The following is an 18,027-nucleotide window of genomic DNA, read 5'->3' as shown; positions in this document are numbered from 1 at the left end:
ATTTATTTACAGTGGAAGGGCGACATCGTGTGGACACAAGCGGGTACTGCATGACACACACACGCGCCATAGTAACGCGCTTCCACTGTAAATAAATGAACTGTACTACATTAGTGACGGATTCCGTTTGCGTCAAAATAGCACAAGTGTGAAACTAGCCTTCGGCTAGTTTCACACTTGCGTTCAGCGCATTCCGTCACTATGGAGAATAGCGCAGTCCGTTAACGCACTGCGCTATTCTCCATAGACTTGTATGGACGACGCACTGTAACGCAAGTGTCTGCGTTGCATCCGCTGGACGACGCAGCGTTGTTATTTTGACGGATGGAACGCAGCATGTAACGTTTTTCTGCGCTTGGCGGAGTGTCAAAAAAACGCAACCTGCAGGAATCCGTTAGGCGTCCGTTGTTTTTATAATGGACGCCTATGGTGGCGGATTCCGTTAGAATGCGTCATTTGACGGATTCCGTTAGCGCAGCTGACTTTACACAACTGCGCATGCTCAGATGTGTAAAGTCAAGGAAAAAAACCTACAACGGATTGCGTTTTGTACGATCTGTAGCATGCGTTGTGCCACTATATGCAACGCATCCGTTGCATGCGTCACACAACGCAATGCTACGGATCCCGTCCAACGCAAGTGTGAAACTAGCCTTAATGGAAAAAAAAACAAAACATTCTATCCAGCCTTTTATTATTTCTCACACACGTATAGTAGTAAGTGCACATTGATAAGACTTCTTTTTTATTATTAAATAATACAAGCAGAGATCTTTGCAAATTAGACACTGTGTGCGTGATACCATGTGGGATCTCCGTGTTTCTTGTTTTCATACAAATACTATTCAGTGCATAATTATACATTGATTGGACCCATGTAGGTCGTACATTATAGGGTAATTGTGATCAGGCTAGGCAAATGTAAAATTAAGGTATAAATCCATTATTTTTTTTATCATCTTTTTGTTTTATTAACCTTTTGGTTTTGAGTGTTTTAAAAAGGTTTTCAGGATATACTGTTTTCAGTACATTTTTCTTGAGTTTTTTTTCAGTCCATAATTATACATTGTTTGCATCCGGGCAAATGTAAAATGAAGGTATAAATCAATTTTTTTCTATCATCTTTTTGTTTTATTATTCTTTTGCTTTTCAGTGTTTTACATTTTTTTCAGGATATAGTGTTTTCAGTACATTTTGCTGAGTTATATATTTCTTTGCACAGATCCAACGCCACCAGGAAATCTAACAATTATCACAGTTGGGACAAAGAACCTGACAATATCTTGGTCGGAGCCAGTAAATATGACCGGTGTGAATAAGACCTATAATATAAGCTATGGGATATCTCCATCAACTAACTTATCTGTGACAAGTCCCACAACAAATGTCACCCTCCAGAGCCTGATATCTGGGACTAATTACTCCATATCTGTGGTAACAGTCGGAGTCCGGGGGTATCAGAGCTCTCCGGTCACCACATCCGTCTATACAAGTAGGTTTTATGTGTTTTTTTGTTTATTTATTTTATTCGCTTTTATAGTGCCATTAATCATATACTGCTTTACAGACATCTTCATCACTGTCCCCATTGGGGCTCACAATCTACATTTTCTTATCACTATGTCTTTTGAGTTTTTTTAAACAAGTGAAGTATTGCTACTATCTCATATCAAAGTTTAGACATTTAGGGGTACTTCTCACATAGCGAGATCGCTGCCGAGTCACGGTTTTGGTGACGCACCAGTGATCTCATTAGCGATCTCGCTGTGTGTGACACTGAGCAGCGATCTGGCCCCTGCTGCTCGTTACACACACTGCTGGTTCATTTTTTTGCTCGTTGCTCTCCCGCTGTGAAGCGCACATCGCTGTATGCGACAGCGAGAGAGAAACCATCTGAATGTGCAGGGAGCAGGGAGCCGGCGTCTGGCAGCCCGCGGTAAGCTGTAACCAAGGTAAATATCGGGTAACCAAGAAGCCCTTTCCTTGGTTACCCAATATTTACCTTCGTTACCAGCGTCCGCCGCTCTCACGCTGTCAGTGTCGGCTCCCTGCTCCCTGCACACGTAGCCAGACTACACATCGGGTAAATAAGCACAGCGGTTTGCTTATTAACCCGAAGTGTACCCTGGCTAGGAGTGCAGGGAGCCAGCGCTAAGCGGTGTGCGCTGGTAACAAAGGTAAATATCGGGTCACGAAGCGCTTGGTTACCCGATATTTACCTTAGTTACCAAGTGCAGCGTCGCTTCCACGTGTAGCTGCTGGCTGGGGGCTGTTCACTGGTCGCTGGTGAGATCTGCCTGTTTGACAGCTCACCAGCGACCATGTAGCGACGCAACAGCGATCTTGACCAGGCCATATCACTGGTGGGATAGCTGCTGCGTCACTAAAGTGTGACGGTACCCTAAGACTAACACTTATCTAAACATAGAGTTCAATATATGCAGATACCAGTAATATATATGTATTATTTTTGCACTAGTAGATACTTTTTCAACTTAAAATCATATGCAACCTGCTATGGCTGCTAATAGTCCAGATGCAGAAAGTAGGAGAACCGGAGTCCAGTTCTTGTCAAAGATCCTGGCATATAAGCATATAATGTATAAGATCTGTTTTCTGCTCAGTGAATAATCAGATCTTACAGAATTGACAGTGCGCAAATAATACAGACATGTATACACATGGCTTAGTTACTCTGCAGTGTGTGCTCTCCCAGGACCTTTGAGGACTTAAGGCCCTGTCACACACAGAGATTAATCTGTGGCAGATCTGTGGTTGCAGTGAAATTGTGGACAATCAGTGCCAGGTTTGTGGCTGTGTACAAATGGAACAATATGTCCAGGATTTCACTGCAACCACAGCTCTGCCAAACATTTATCTCTGTGTGTGAAAGGGCCTTTAGGAGCTACTGTATGGTCAAGCTCCAGTGATGGCGCACTACCACACTAGTTAGCCAACAGCTCTCTCCTGAGTCCCCATACGGAGAACACTTTGACCAGCAGAGAGCTCCTGACAGACCCATTGCCAGACTCATTTGACAGCTTATCTCACTGAGATCTAAAGGATGAGTGGGTGAAATCCAGCTTCCCGGATTTTCCTTTCTCCCAACAGCATCTTTTGGAGGTGAGTCGCCCGGCCTCTATACATATTAGATGGTCGGCGATTCCTCCAAAATTGCAGCTTAACCCCTTCACGACCGCGGGCAGTAAAATTACGTCCTATTTTAACGTGACTTAACGACCAGGGACGTAATTTTACGGCCTAAATTTCATTTGATTGCCGTGGCCATAGCAACGGCTTTCAAATGATGTCCCCTGCTGTTTCTTACAGCAGGGGACCTTTGCTTGACCCCAGGGGGGGTGGCATCGTCACCCCCCATAGGTGATCGATGTGATTGGCTGTTCAAATCTGAACCGCCAACCACATCGTTCGCACTAATTTCGGCAAAAATAATGCCCGAATTAGTGCGATACTGTGAGATCCTGCTATGATCTATTGTAGCAGCTACAGCAGATCATAGATGGATCTCAAACATGTCGCCCCCAGCCCCTGCAGCACTGATTGGAGCGATTGCGCGTCATAGCACGATCGCTCCAATCAGTGTGCAGTGGGGCGGTGTGATCTACAGGTGACCGCCCTCCCCAGGCCTGTCCTGGTCTGGGGACCCTCCCCCAACATGTCTGCAGCGTGGAGTGGCTGGTACTTTTGGTACCACGCCACCGCTGCTGCCGCCGCAGACGCCGCCTCTGCTGTCACCGCGCCTGCTCCAATGGTAAGTATTGCGCTCCGGCGATGGACCCTGCGCGCTCCGTGAAGGCCCCTGCCCGTGCCCCCCCCCCGATCTGCCCCCCTACGCCCCGATCTGCCTCCCGGCATCCCGATCAGCTCCCCCTGCGATCTGCCTGCCTCCTCTGTCATCTCTATTCTGCTTCCAAAGTTCCTTCCTTCTGCCTTTGCTTCTCCGCCCCCTCTGCTCTCCCTCTCTGCCCCCCCCTCTCCCCATCCCCCTCTGCAACCCCCCCTCTCCCCATCCGCCTCTGCAACCCCCCCCCCGACGTCCTCTTACCTGCCTTCATGGGTCGTCCGAGGTCTTCACTGGCCCGATCACATCTGCCTCCATCGCTGGGTCCTTGTGCTGATCTGTCCAACGTCCGGCCTGCTGCTCGTGTAAAGCTGTCCATCTCACTGCCTTCTTGTTCCTCTGCAGTTCCTCTTGTCAGTGATCCTCCTGGTACTATGAGTATAACTTTTTTTTTTTTTTTCTTGTATCCTGTCCATTTTTACACCTCATCCGTCCGTGCGTCCCGCCGAGCGCTGATCAGGGATGCAGATAACGGATCTGCATCCGTGGTCAGTTTTCAGCGGGACTTTTTTTTCCCATATCCCTGACGCTTCTCATCTGTCCATGCGTCCCGCCGAGCGCTGATCAGGGATACACATAATGGATCGGCATCCCTGCTCAATTTTTGGCGTGACTTTTTTCCGTATTCGCGATGCTTTTTGTATCGCATCCGTCCGTGCATCCCGCCGAGCGCTGATCAGGGATGCACATAACGTATCTGCATCCGTGGTCAATTTTTGGTGTGACTTTTTTCTGTATTCGCGGCGCTTTTTGTATCGCAGCAGTCTGTGCGTCCCCCCCCGAGCGCTAATCAGGGATGCACATAACGGATCGGCATCCCTGCTCAATTTTTGGCGTGACCTTTTTATTTTCCGTATCCCCAACGCTTTTTGTAACTCATCCGACCGTGCGTCCTCCAGCAGCCGATCAGTGCACCGCGTCTGTGCATTTGAAAAGTTAAATGGTGTTCCTTCTATTCTGAGCCCCACCATGTGGCCAAACAATTACTTTCCACCACATATGAGGTATCTACGTACTCAGGAAAAATTGCACAATACGTTTTATGGTGCATTTTTTCCTGATACCGTTGTAAAAAAAAAAAAAGCTACCTGGTTGATACAAAAATTTTGTGGTTGAAAAAAAATAATAAAAATTCACGGTTCAACGTTATCAACTTCTGTGGAGCCCCTGGGGGTACAAGGGGCTCACCAAATATCTAGATAAATTCCTTGAGGGGTCTAGTTCCAAAATGGGGTAATTTGTGGGGGAGCTCCACTGTTTAGGCACCATAGGGGGTCTCCAAACATGACATGGTGTCCGCTAATGATTCCAACCAATTTTGCTGTCAAATGGCGTTCCTTCTCTTCTGAGCCCCGCCATGCGCCCAAACAATTACTTTCCACCACATATGAGGTATCTGCGTACTCAGGAGAAATTGCACAATACATTTTATGGTACATTTTTTCCTGATACCCTTGTGGAAAAAAAAGCTACCTGGTTGAAATGACAGTTTTGTGGTGAAAAAAACAATTGTATTCATGGCTCAACATTATCAACTTCTGTGGAGCCCATTGGGGCTCGCTAAACATCTAGATAAACTCCTTGAGGGGTCTAGTCTCCAAAATGGGGTCACTTGTGAGGGAGCTCCACTGTTTAGGCACCATAGGGGGTCTCCAAACGTGACATGGCGTCCGCTAATGATTCCAACCAATTTTACTGTCAAATGGCGCTCCTTCTCTTCTGAGCCCCGCCATGCGCCCAAACAATTACTTTCCACCACATATGAGGTATTGTCGTACTCAGGAAAAAATGCACTATAAATTTTATGGTGAATTTTTTGCCGATACCCTTGTGAAAAAAAAAGCTACCTAGTTGAAGCAACAGTTTTGTGGTAAAAAAAAAAAATAAATTCTTTTCACAGCTCAACGTTATAAACTTCTGTGAAGCCCCCAGGTGTTCAAAGTGCTCACCAAACATCTAGAAAAATTATTTGAGGGCTCTAGTTTCCAAAACGGGGTCACTTGTGGGGGAGCTCCATTGTTTAGGCACCTCAGGGCGTCTTCAAACCCGACATGGCGTCCGCTAATGAGTGCAGCTAATTTTGCACTCAAAAATTCAAATGGCGCTCCTTGCCTTCCGAGCACTGCCGTGTGTCCAAACATTTGATTTCCACCACATATGAGGTATCTGTGTACTCAGGAGAAAATGCACAATACATTTTATGGTGCATTTTGTACTGATACCCTTGTAAATAAAAAGCTACCTAGTTGAAGCAACAGTTTTGTGGTAAAAAAAAATGTTTTTCTTTTCATGGCTCAACGTTATAAACTTCTGTGAAGCCCCCAGAGGTTCAAAGTGCTCACCAAACATCTAGAAAAATTATTTGAGGGCTCTAGTTTCCAAAATGGGGTCACTTGTGGGGTAGCTCAATTGTTTAGGCACCTCAGGGGGTCTTCAAACCCGACATGGCGTCCGCTAATGAGTGCAGCTAATTTTGTGTTCAAAAATTCAAATGGCGCTCCTTCCCTTTCGAACTCTGCCGTACGCCCAAACAATTGATTTTTCACACATATGGGTTATCAGCGTACTCAGGAGAAAATGCACAATAAATTGTAGGGTGCACTTTCTCTTTTCTCCCTTGTGAAAATTTAAAATTTTATGGCAAAAGTAACATTTTTGTGTTTAAAAAGTAAAATTTTCATTTTTTCCTTCCACATTGCTTTGGTTGCTGTGAAGCACCTAAAGGGTTAATAAACTTCTTGGATGTGGTTTTGAGCAGAGTGAGGGGTGCAGATTTTAGAATGGGGTCACTTTTGGGTATTTTCTGTCACCTCGGCCTCTCAAAGTCACCTCAAATGTGATGTGGTCCCTAAAAAAAATTTGTTTGTAAATTTTGTTGGAAAAATGAGAAATTGCTGATGACCTTTGACCCCTTCTAACTTTCTAACGGAAAAAAAATTTGTTTCGAAAATTGCGCTGATGTAAAGTATTTTTCATATTTTTCAGATTTATAGGCATAAATTTTCAAAATTTGAAAATTGCGAAATTTTCAAAATTTTTGCAAAATTTCCTAAATTTTCACAAATAAACGCAAAAAATATCGGCCTAAATTTACCACTGTCATGAAGTACAATATGTCACGAAAAAACAATCTCAGAATCGCCAGGATCCGTTGAAGCGTTCCAGAGTTATAACCTGTCAAAGTGACACTGGTCAGAATTGCAAAAAATGGCCCGGTCATTAGGGTGTTTTAGTGGCCGGGGGTGAAGGGGTTAAGAGTTTTGATTTAATGTGTACCTCTAGTATTAATAAACATAATACTGTGGAAGCCTGGATTACGAGCATAATTGGTTCCGGGACTGTGCTCTTAAACCAAGTTACTCTTATATCAAAGCAAATTTTACCATAGGAAATAATTAAAATGCAGACAATTTGTTCCACAACCCAAAAATATTTACTGTATTTATATAAACTTATTACAGTAATACAAAATAATGTACTGTATTCATATAAAATGATTACTATTACAAAATACTGTACAGTAAAAAACAAATTAAACTGCACTTTAGCTTCCAATAGAATTGTTGGTGTGCAAGAGGTACAGTACAAGCAATGTGCTGCACTGGTTAGCCGAAAGAGAGTACAATACTGTATCCATAAATGCAAATTGATAAAAATGCTATATAGTGTATACTGTGCTGTACAATGGTATACTCTATACAGTAAACAGTACATATGTACAGAAAGTTACCTCCAGAGCGGGTCAGAGCGCGGTGAAAGGACAGAACCGTGCACGGTGAGTATTTGCTCTTATTGCAAAGCATTGCTCTTAGACCAAGTTACACATTTGTATAAAGCTCTGCTTGTCTTGCAAAACGATCTTAATCCAAGGTTCCACTGTAGTTGCTAATAATCGAATAGGCTGAAGAAACATTCATCTAAATCCCTATCTATTTAGTGCTGTAATCTAAACACTTTTCGAATATACTTGCTATAAAAATTCCCTATCCTTCTATCTCTACACAATCTAACTGCTATTGTATTTTTGTTTCCCTATTTGATGGTGAATCGTTTGTGAAGCCCACAACGTGCTGGGATACTGAAACGCCATCCGAGGGTAGAGGCTGCAGTCACTGTTGAATAATTCAGCCATCATCTGCCGGGAAAGATGTGCGCTTGGCGCATGAACCCGCATCAAGTTCAAGGGGCACGACATACGACATATCTGTATGTCATATGGTGTTAAGAGGTTAATGATCTTCAAACTACATCACATAGATATTTAGAAAGGATTAGGGGGTTACATTCTTGCTGGGAGAACTTCCTGTGGAGAAAGACAATATGGAGGGGGTCATAATAAAATCTTAACATATTTCTGCAGGATGGATAGCAAAATGGATATTGGCACAATAGGAGTCTATGGACATGTTCAGATTATGAAATAGAAGCAATGCAAACCTAACCTTGGTGCATAACGTTTTCACTGCTAACAAGTCATACACCCTCTGGATGTGACATATGTGATCTGCCTACCGTCTGCTCTCTCCTCTCCTGCAGCTCTTCTTTATTTCATGTTTTGAACATTCAAAATGGAGTAGAGAAGGGGTTAACGCCGCGCATCAGCCAAATCAAGATGTAGAGATGATAATAAACTTTCTTTTTCTTCCATAGGTCTACACGTTTCGAGGTGAAAACCTCTTCCTCAGGACCAGTACATCAACAGAAGGCCTTGGCATCTGTTGATGTACTGGTCCTGAGAATAGGCTTCTGTTGATGTACTGGTCCTGAGAATAGGCTTCTGTTGATGTACTGGTCCTGAGGAAGAGGTTTTCACTTCGAAACGCGTAGACCTATGGAATAAAAAGAAAGTTTATTATCATCAACATCTCTACATCTTCATTTGGCTGATGCGCGGCATTAACCCCTTCTCTACTCCATTTTGAATGTTCATCCACATGGGGCTGCAGCAGACGCCAGTATCTCATGCGTACTAGTGGTTGTGACTTTCACAACTGAATTAGGTGAGTGTATATTCCTATATACCACACTTATCCATCTGGTATTACACTATTAGCGCTCCTTATTTTTAGATTAGTTTTTTCCATGTTTTGGGCAGTGGATACTATTCGATAATACTACACGCTGCCCTATCATTCTGTGTCTGCACTGATTGTTTGTATGTTGTTTATTTCAGAACCGATATCGGTGAAATCTCTCGTCACCACTAACGTGTCCTTATATTCTGTGTCTCTGGCGTGGAGTAGACCTGACGAGTATCAGGCGTCTTACAGATACAGAGTCCAGACCAATGTCACCTCATCAGCCACAATAGTGAATAATATACTAGTGACAAATGAATCAGCGACAATAATGAATCTGACATCGGGAGAAACATATACATTCATTGTCTATACAAGAGCTGCCGATAACAGCACCGAATCCGACCCGGTGTCACTATTACCCATCTGCACAGGTTGGTATAAACTGTTAGATTTTTTTTTTTTTAATGATTGAAGTTAATGAATGAAGTTAAGAAGCTGAAGCAATTGTGAATCATTGTCACCGGCTTTGATGTGAATGAAAGTGACACCGTGTAGATGAACAACAGGATAATCCTCCCAAAAAGGGATAATTATGCAGAAAATTCCCCTCTCCTTTGCCTTCCTGACTGATTATCCTCCTAGTTTTGCTGGTGTTTTTGTCACTTCTGTAAGTAGTAGGACTGGAATCAGCTCTTTTGTGTGAGGAAGAACACTGGCAGTGCACTATATAATAATGACCACTGCCCTGCCTCTTGTTACGGATGTGTCTGGACCTTCAGGTGCAGAAGGGCCCAGCAATCGTCCAGACGTTAATGGACGCTGTCCCTTTAAGGGCTTGATTTAGGGTTTTTTTTCTGTTCCCTTGCCAGGTTGGAGGAGCCTTTCCTCCAGCTGGTAATTAAGGGCCTTTATAACTTGGTGCCTCTCCTCCAGTGCGAATTATACTCTTCACTTGGAGAAGTTGTTTGCTCAGGAGTGCATGTGGCTTCAGACTACTGTTGCTGTATATTCTGAAGATTCCCTCTCAAGATAAGTTGTTGTTTTTCATTTTTCCCTTTTTGCTGATTTTTTTTATGTTTGTTTTTCCCTTCGTGGATTGGTGGGTGGTGAGATTTAGTCCTAGGGTCTGGCTAGGAGACAGGGGCACGTTGGCGGGCCACACCTCCTAACCCTTATGGGTACCTGTGGTTTGAGGGTAAGCGCAGGGCCCCCCAGTGTCAGGGTCAGCACAGGAGCCCATGGTTCCCCCCCCCTTTGTGTTTCAGCCTCCCTTATTCCCAGGAGTCCACTTGCTGGGTGTCTCTCCCCACTCCCCAGCGTGACAGCTCTCTTTACAAACATATAGAAAAATGCTGCCACAGGAGACTGATGAGACGTATTCCAGTGATGTCACGTGCCACTGGTGACGTGTATAAGCTGTTGTGGTGCTATTCGGCTCAACAGTCCATTTCAACTGATAGTGCTTCAGAGGAAACGGAACTGAAAAAAGCATTGCCATCAACAGGCCCCTTTCATCCATAAGCCTGATTGTGGTAACATCCTCTGCAACCGTGTTCATTACGCCCATTGGTTGTATGAAAAGCTGGTACCTCGTTTTTGAATTAAATGATTATTTAGCATTCAATAAATGTTTTTTGTCTCTTCTTCATGATTATGAAGGAGGGTGGTGCCGGAGCCGCGCTCCTTCACTAAAAGGTTCCTGAATGTTTGCATTTACCTGGAGAGGGTGCGTGACACCCGACTGCCCCTCGAGGGCTCTGACGGTTTCCTCTTCGCAGGTACTGACGTCGCTGTGAAGGAAATACGCCACACCAGGATTATCTAAACCAGCCTTTCTTTACTTGCATTTAACATCTTCTTACCAGACATGGTAATCGGCATCCTCTCTTCCTGGCTGCTCTAACATAAGTCTTTAGTACTCCGGGATCATTCCCTCTTCCAACTCTCTTTGTCCTTATGATCCCCTGATGGCTTTTCCTAACCTGCGGGGATAAGCCGTGGGCTCCGGACCTACAGAGGTGGCCTCGGGATTCAGGACTAGCCCTCGCTCCTAGGCCCACGTCCCCCCCTTCCCCTGCTCGAACCTACTCTAGCCCTCGGCCCTCAAAATATGGCCACAATACTCCCTTTTCTCCTTCTCCAACTACCATTAACCCTATCTTATCTAAAATCGTAGCTAAAACTTCCCGTGTGACTGTATTAACCTAAAATAGACGCTGGATGGCAACATTTCTATCATCATGTTACGACTTATTTCTTTGTCGCTCCATTGGGAGACCCAGACAATTGGGTGTATAGCTTCTGCCTCCGGAGGCCACACAAAGTATTACACTTTAAAAAGTGTAACCCCTCCCCTCTGCCTATACACCCTCCCGTGCATCACGGGCTCCTTAGTTTTATGCTTTGTGTGGAAGGAGGCACACATCCACTCATGCATTCTCATTTTAGTTATATCGGTTGGAAGAAAAGTGGGCCCCCACGGGGCCCCCGGCATGTTCCCTTCTCACCCCACTACGTCGGCGGTGCTGTTAAGGTTGAGGTACCCATTGTGGGTACAAAGGCCGGAGCCTCATGCCGTCTCCTTCACCATCCCTTAGCGGCTCTGGGAGAAGTGGGATCCTGAGCGGTCATCCATTCACTGGGACCGTGCTCCCTCCGCAGCCCCTGTGGGAATCTGTCGGACAGGAGTTGATTTATCCTCAGGGACCGGGCCCTGCATCACTAAGGTACTCTGTATCCCCATGGGGGATGTGCATGGAGCGCCTTCATCCCGGACGCTGCAGCAGCTGCTTATTTGTGACGGCCGGCGGACTTCCGCGCCGACCGCGCCGGTTTGTCGGCCGCCGTCTTAAATTTAGTCCCCGGCTTCAATTGCGGCCTAGTAGCAAAACTCCCGCCCCCGGGCCTGTCTATCAGGGGTAAGGGCGGGACTGCCGACCTGACGTTGGTTGTGAGGGCCGGAGCATCCTGTATGTTTCCTCCCCCCTCACTGATCACTGTGGGGACTCCAGATTCCCGCACTTTTCTAGCGCCGCCCACGGCCCCACTCCTCCCCAGAGAGCTCCGGCAGCCATTTTTTTGGCATTCTGCCTGTGGAGGATTTCCAGGAAAGAGCTCTGCAACGCTGGGAGACCTAAGGCAGGGAATCTGGAGGACACACACTCCGCTTTTTAGCGGTCGGTAAGCCACACCGGTCACCCGGTGCTGGTCCCCTTAGGGTGCCGGAATAGATACTATATATATATTTATATATTTCTGTTTGGTCGGGCTGTATACCCTTTCCCATATACCCTCAGTGATCACTCTCCTAGGAGACAACAGCATGTCGTCCACAAGGAGCAAGGGTGCCAAGGCACAGGGTTATTTTGCGTCCTGTACCTCTTGTGCGGCTAAGTTACCTGCGGGTTCCACCTACCCTCACTGTGAGCAATGCTCAACCCCTGTTTTGCTTGCTCAGCCGGAGCCTCGGTCACTAGTGGGCCCCTTGGCTCAGGTAGACCCCCCTGCTCCCCCTGTCCAGGCGGCAGGGACAGAGTTTGCAGTTTTTGCTGAAAAACTGAGTCACTCTCACAATCCATGGCTCAGTCTATGGACAAATGGTCTGCCAAGCTGCTTGAAGCTTTGCAGTCCAGACCGGTCCTTCCACAGGCCCCGGGCCCTGTTGGATCTTCGCCTCCAGGCCCCTCTCTGTCCGCGCCGCAGCACGTTCCCAGGGGGGACCCTAGGTCTCATGTGGAGGACTCCGGCCCGGACCACAGTCCCAGACCGGCTAAGCGGGCCCGCTGGGAATCTTCCCCGACTTCTTCACGCTGCTCGGGTTCCCAGCTTGAGGAGTCTCTGGAGGACGAGGCGGACGTCGCAGCTCAGGGCTCTGACCCTGACGTTGCTCTCAATCTTGATACACCTGAAGGGGACGCCATAGTAAATGACCTTATCTCGTCCATCAACCAGGTGTTAGATATATCTCCCCCGCCGCCACCTGTAGAGGAGTCGACTTCTCAGCAGGAGAAACACCAGTTTCGGTTCCCTAAACGTACACGGAGTGCGTTTTTCGATCACTCTAACTTCAGAGATGCTGTCCAGAAGCCCAGAGCGGTTCCGGACAAGCGCTTTACTAAGCGCCTTACTGACACACGTTACCCCTTCCCCTCTGACGTTGTTAAGGGTTGGGCTCAATGTCCCAAGGTGGATCCCCCAGTCTCTAGATTGGCGGCTAGATCTGTGGTATCGGTTGCAGATGGCTCATCGCTAAAGGATGCCACTGACAGGCAGATAGAGCTCCTGGTGAAATCCATCTATGAAGCCACGGGCGCGTCTTTTGCCCGGGCTTTTGAAGCCGTGTGGGCACTCCAAGCTATCTCAGCTTGTCTGGCTGAGATTACTGCGGTCACACGTAATTCTGCTCCGCAGGTTGCGTCTTTGACTTCTCAGGCGTCAGCCTTTTCTTCCTACGCCATGAACGCAGTTCTAGACTCTGCTAGCCGTACAGCGGTGGCATCCGCTAACTCTGTGGCAGTCCGCAGGGCCATGTGGCTGCGCGAATGGAAGGCAGACTCGGCTTCCAAGAGGTTCTTAACCGGTTTGCCGTTTTCTGGCGACCGCTTGTTTGGCGAACGATTGGATGAGATTATTAAGGAATCCAAGGGAAAGGACTCCTCCTTACCCCAGTCCAAACCGAAGAGACCTCAGCAACGGAAAATACAATTGAGGTTTCGGTCCTTTCGTCCCTCCGCCAAGCCCCAATCCTCTTCGTCCAGCAGGCCGGAGAAAGGCCAGAGGAACTCCTATGCGTGGCGGTCCAAGTCACGCCCCCAAAAGGCCGCAGGAGGCACTGCTTCCAAGGCGGCCTCCTCATGACTCTCGGCATCCCCGAACCGCATCCTCGGTCGGTGGCAGGCTCTCCCGCTTTTGCGACGCCTGGTGGCCACATGTTCAAGACCGATGGGTGAGAGACATTCTGTCTCACGGTTACAGGATAGAGTTCAGCTCTCGTCCCCCGACTCGTTTCTTCAGAACCTCTCCGCCCCCCGAGCGAGCCGATGCACTTTTTCAGGCGGTGAACGCTCTGAAGACAGAAGGAGTTGTGATCCCTGTTCCCCCCCAGGAACACGGTCGCGGCTTTTACTCCAACTTGTTTGTGGTGCCAAAGAAGGACGGCTCGTTCCGTCCCGTTCTGGACCTCAAACTGCTCAACAGACATGTGAGCACCAGACGGTTTCGGATGGAATCTCTCCGCTCGGTCATCGCTTCGATGTCACAAGGAGACTTCCTAGCATTGATCGACATCAAGGATGCTTATCTCCATGTGCCGATCGCACCCGAACATCAACGCTTTTTGCGTTTCGCCATCGGGGACGAACACCTTCAGTTCGTGGCTTTGCCTTTCGGCCTGGCGACAGCCCCAAGGGTGTTCACCAAGGTCATGGCATCGGTTGTGGCGGTCCTACACTCTCAGGGCCACTCGGTGATTCCCTACTTAGACGATCTTCTGGTCAGGGCACCCTCTCAGATGGCGTGTCAAAACAGCCTTTCCGTCGCTCTGGCGACTCTCCAGCAGTTTGGGTGGATCATCAACTTCCCAAAATCCAACTTGACACCGACCCAATCACTGACGTACCTTGGGATGGAGTTTCATACTCAGTCAGCAGTAGTCATGCTACCGCTGGACAAACAGCTTTCGCTGCAGGCAGGGGTGCAATCTCTTCTTCGGGGTCAGTCACACCCCTTGAGGCGCCTCATGCACTTCCTGGGGAAGATGGTGGCAGCGATGGAGGCAGTGCCCTTCGCGCAATTCCATCTGCGGCCACTCCAGTGGGACATTCTCCGCAAATGGGACAGGAGGTCGACTTCCCTCGACAGGAACGTCTCTCTTTCCCTTGCAACCAAGATGTCACTTCAGTGGTGGCTCCTTCCCAATTCTCTGTCGCAGGGAAAATCCTTCCTACCCCCCACCTGGGCTGTGGTCACCACGGACGCGAGCCTGTCAGGGTGGGGGGCGGTTTTTCTCCACCACAGGGCTCAGGGAACCTGGACTCCGATAGAGTCATCCCTTCAGATCAATATTCTGGAGATAAGGGCAGTGTATCTAGCCCTATTGGCCTTTCATCGGTGGCTGGAGGGCAGGCAGATCCGGATCCAGTCAGACAACGCCACTGCCGTCGCATACATCAACCACCAAGGCGGCACTCGCAGTCGTCAAGCCTTCCAGGAAGTCCGACGGATTCTGCAGTGGGTGGAAGCCACAGCTTCCACCATCTCCGCAGTTCACATCCCGGGCTTAGAAAACTGGGAAGCAGATTTTCTCAGTTGACAGGGCATGGACGCGGGGGAATGGTCTCTTCACCCAGACGTGTTTCGAGAGATCTGTCGCCGCTGGGGAACGCCGGACGTCGATCTCATGGCGTCACGGCACAACAACAAAAGTCCCGGCATTCATGGCCCGGTCTCAAGATCACAGAGCTCTGGCGGCGGATGCATTAGTTCAGGATTGGTCGCAGTTTCGACTGCCCTATGTATTTCCTCCTCTGGCGATGCTGCCCAGAGTGCTGCGGAAAATCAGGTCCGACTGTCGTCGCGCCATTCTCGTCGCCCCAGATTGGCCGAGGCGGTCGTGGTACCCGGATCTGTGGCATCTCACGGTGGGTCAACCGTGGGCGCTCCCAGACCGCCCAGACTTGCTGTCACAAGGGCCGTTTTTCCATCTGAATTCTGCGGCCCTCAACCTGACTGTGTGGCCATTGAGTCCTGGCTCCTAGCGTCCTCAGGGTTATCTCAAGATGTCATTGCCACTATGAGACAGGCCAGGAAACCAACGTCCGCCAAGATCTATCACAGGTCTTGGAGGATCTTCTTATCCTGGCGCTCTGATAATGGTTTTACCCCCTGGCCGTTTGCCTTACCCACTTTTCTTTCATTCCTTCAATCCGGAATGGACAAGGGTTTGTCTCTCGGCTCTCTCAAGGGACAAGTATCGGCGCTATCCGTATTGTTTCAAAAGCGTCTAGCCAGGCTTCCGCAGGTCCGCACGTTCCTGCAGGGAGTTTGCCACATAGTCCCACCTTACAAGCGTCCACTGGAACCCTGGGACCTTAACAGGGTGCTAACGGCTCTTCAGAAACCACCTTTCGAGCCGCTGCGGGATGTCTCTTTGTCACGTCTTTCGCAGAAGGTGGCATTTCTAGTGGCAGTTACATCGCTCCGTAGAGTGTCGGAGCTGGCAGCGCTGTCATGCAAAGCCCCCTTCCTGGTTTTTCACCAGGATAAGGTGGTTCTGCGTCCGGTCCCGGAATTTCTCCCTAAGGTGGTATCCCCTTTTCATCTCAATCAGGATATCTCCTTACCTTCATTTTGCCCTCATCCAATTCACCAATGTGAAAAGGATTTGCACTCATTAGATCTGGTGAGAGCACTCCGGCTCTACGTGTCTCGCACGGCGCCCCTGCGCCGTTCAGATGCCCTCTTTGTCCTTGTCGCTGGCCAGCGTAAGGGTTCGCAGGCTTCCAAGTCAACCTTGGCTCGGTGGATCAAGGAACCGATTCTTGAAGCCTACCGTTCTTCTGGGCTTCCGCTTCCTTTGGGGCTGAAAGCCCATTCTACCAGAGCCGTGGGTGCGTCCTGGGCATTGCGGCACCGGGCTACGGCTCAGCAGGTGTGTCAGGCAGCTACCTGGTCTAGTCTGCACACTTTCACGAAACACTATCAGGTGCATACCTATGCTTCGGCAGACGCCAGTCTAGGTAGGCGAGTCCTTCAGGCGGCGGTTGCCCACCTGTAAGAGGGGGTCGTTTTCGGCTCTTTTTATCGAGGTATTCTTTTACCCACCCAGGGACTGCTTTTGGACGTCCCAATTGTCTGGGTCTCCCAATGGAGCGACAAAGAAGAAGGGAATTTTGTTTGCTTACCGTAAATTCCTTTTCTTCTAGCTCCTATTGGGAGACCCAGCACCCGCCCCTGTGCCCTTCGGGCTGGTTGTTCTTTTGTGTACACATGTTGTTCATGTTGAATTGTTCTTTTGGTTCATGGTTTTCAGTTCTCCGAACATCCTTCGGATTGAATTTACCTTAGACCAATTTATAAGTTTCCTCCTTCCTGCTTTTGCACCAAAACTGAGGAGCCCGTGATCCACGGGAGGGTGTATAGGCAGAGGGGAGGGGTTACACTTTTTTAAGTGTAACACTTTGTGTGGCCTCCGGAGGCAGAAGCTATACACCCAATTGTCTGGGTCTCCCAATAGGAGCTAGAAGAAAAGGAATTTACGGTAAGCAAACAAAATTCCCTTCTTTACTAGTACGTATATATAATATATTAATTTGCATCGCTTTATCCCATATGCACAAAATACAAGACAATCAGCAAAATGTACATTATGGGGTGGGGGGGTTAGCCATCTCCTACATCTGTACAGGTACATACCCGGTCAGTGGTCATTAATCCTGACATCTTTTCTGTTAGGCGCTGAACAAGTTTCCATCTCCTCGGTGGTAAATAACCAGTCTGTTACTTCTCTGCTTGTGAATTGGACTCTGGCTACAGCGAAAGCAAAAGTGGATTATTACAATGCAATTCTGTCAGGAGTTATACAGAAAGTATCTAATACGACCACACAAGCAAATTTCACAGGATTAGCACCGGGCACAGAATATACAGCCACGGTCCAGATAGTGAGTGGGAACTGCAACCAGACGTCTGTATCGGTGACCGAGGCCACGTGTGAGTATCACCGCACTCATGTCCTGTATGAGGGTCTACATCTTAATATAAAAAACCCAAAACATTCTATCCAGCCTTTTATTATTTCTCACACACGTACAGCAGTAAGTGCACGTGGATTAGACTTCTTTTTTTATCATTAAACAATACAATTTACCAAGCAGAGATTTTTGCAAATTAGACACTGCATGATACCATGTGGGATCTCCGTGTTTCTTGTTGTCGGTGCATAATTATACATTGATTGCATCCATATAGGTCCTATATTATAGCATAATCGTGATCAGACTAGGCAATTGTAAAATTAAGGCCTAAGTAAATAAATCCGTTATTTTTTTTAGCATCTTTAGTTTATTATCCATTTGCTTTTGAGTGTTTTAAAATGTTTTCTGGATATTCTGTTTTCAGTACATTTTGTTGGGTTATTTTTTTCTT

At 47.7% G+C, this 18,027-nt stretch overlaps 1 protein-coding gene across 1 annotated transcript in view; it reads left to right on the top strand.

The window, feature by feature from the left end:
- Nucleotides 1–18,027, top strand: part of LOC142254433 (receptor-type tyrosine-protein phosphatase beta-like) — a 262,642-nt gene that overhangs the window by 135,213 nt on the left and 109,402 nt on the right. Inside the window, exons 21-23 of the mRNA XM_075325478.1 lie at nucleotides 1,223–1,492; nucleotides 9,036–9,314; nucleotides 17,335–17,592. Of these exons, the coding sequence (XP_075181593.1) occupies nucleotides 1,223–1,492; nucleotides 9,036–9,314; nucleotides 17,335–17,592 (807 nt within the window). The remainder of the gene's footprint in view (nucleotides 1–1,222; nucleotides 1,493–9,035; nucleotides 9,315–17,334; nucleotides 17,593–18,027) is intronic.

This window comes from Anomaloglossus baeobatrachus, chromosome 10, assembly GCF_048569485.1.
Source record: "Anomaloglossus baeobatrachus isolate aAnoBae1 chromosome 10, aAnoBae1.hap1, whole genome shotgun sequence".
NCBI classification, from domain to species: Eukaryota; Metazoa; Chordata; class Amphibia; order Anura; family Aromobatidae; genus Anomaloglossus; species Anomaloglossus baeobatrachus.
This window is presented reverse-complemented; position numbering and strand designations above follow the sequence as displayed.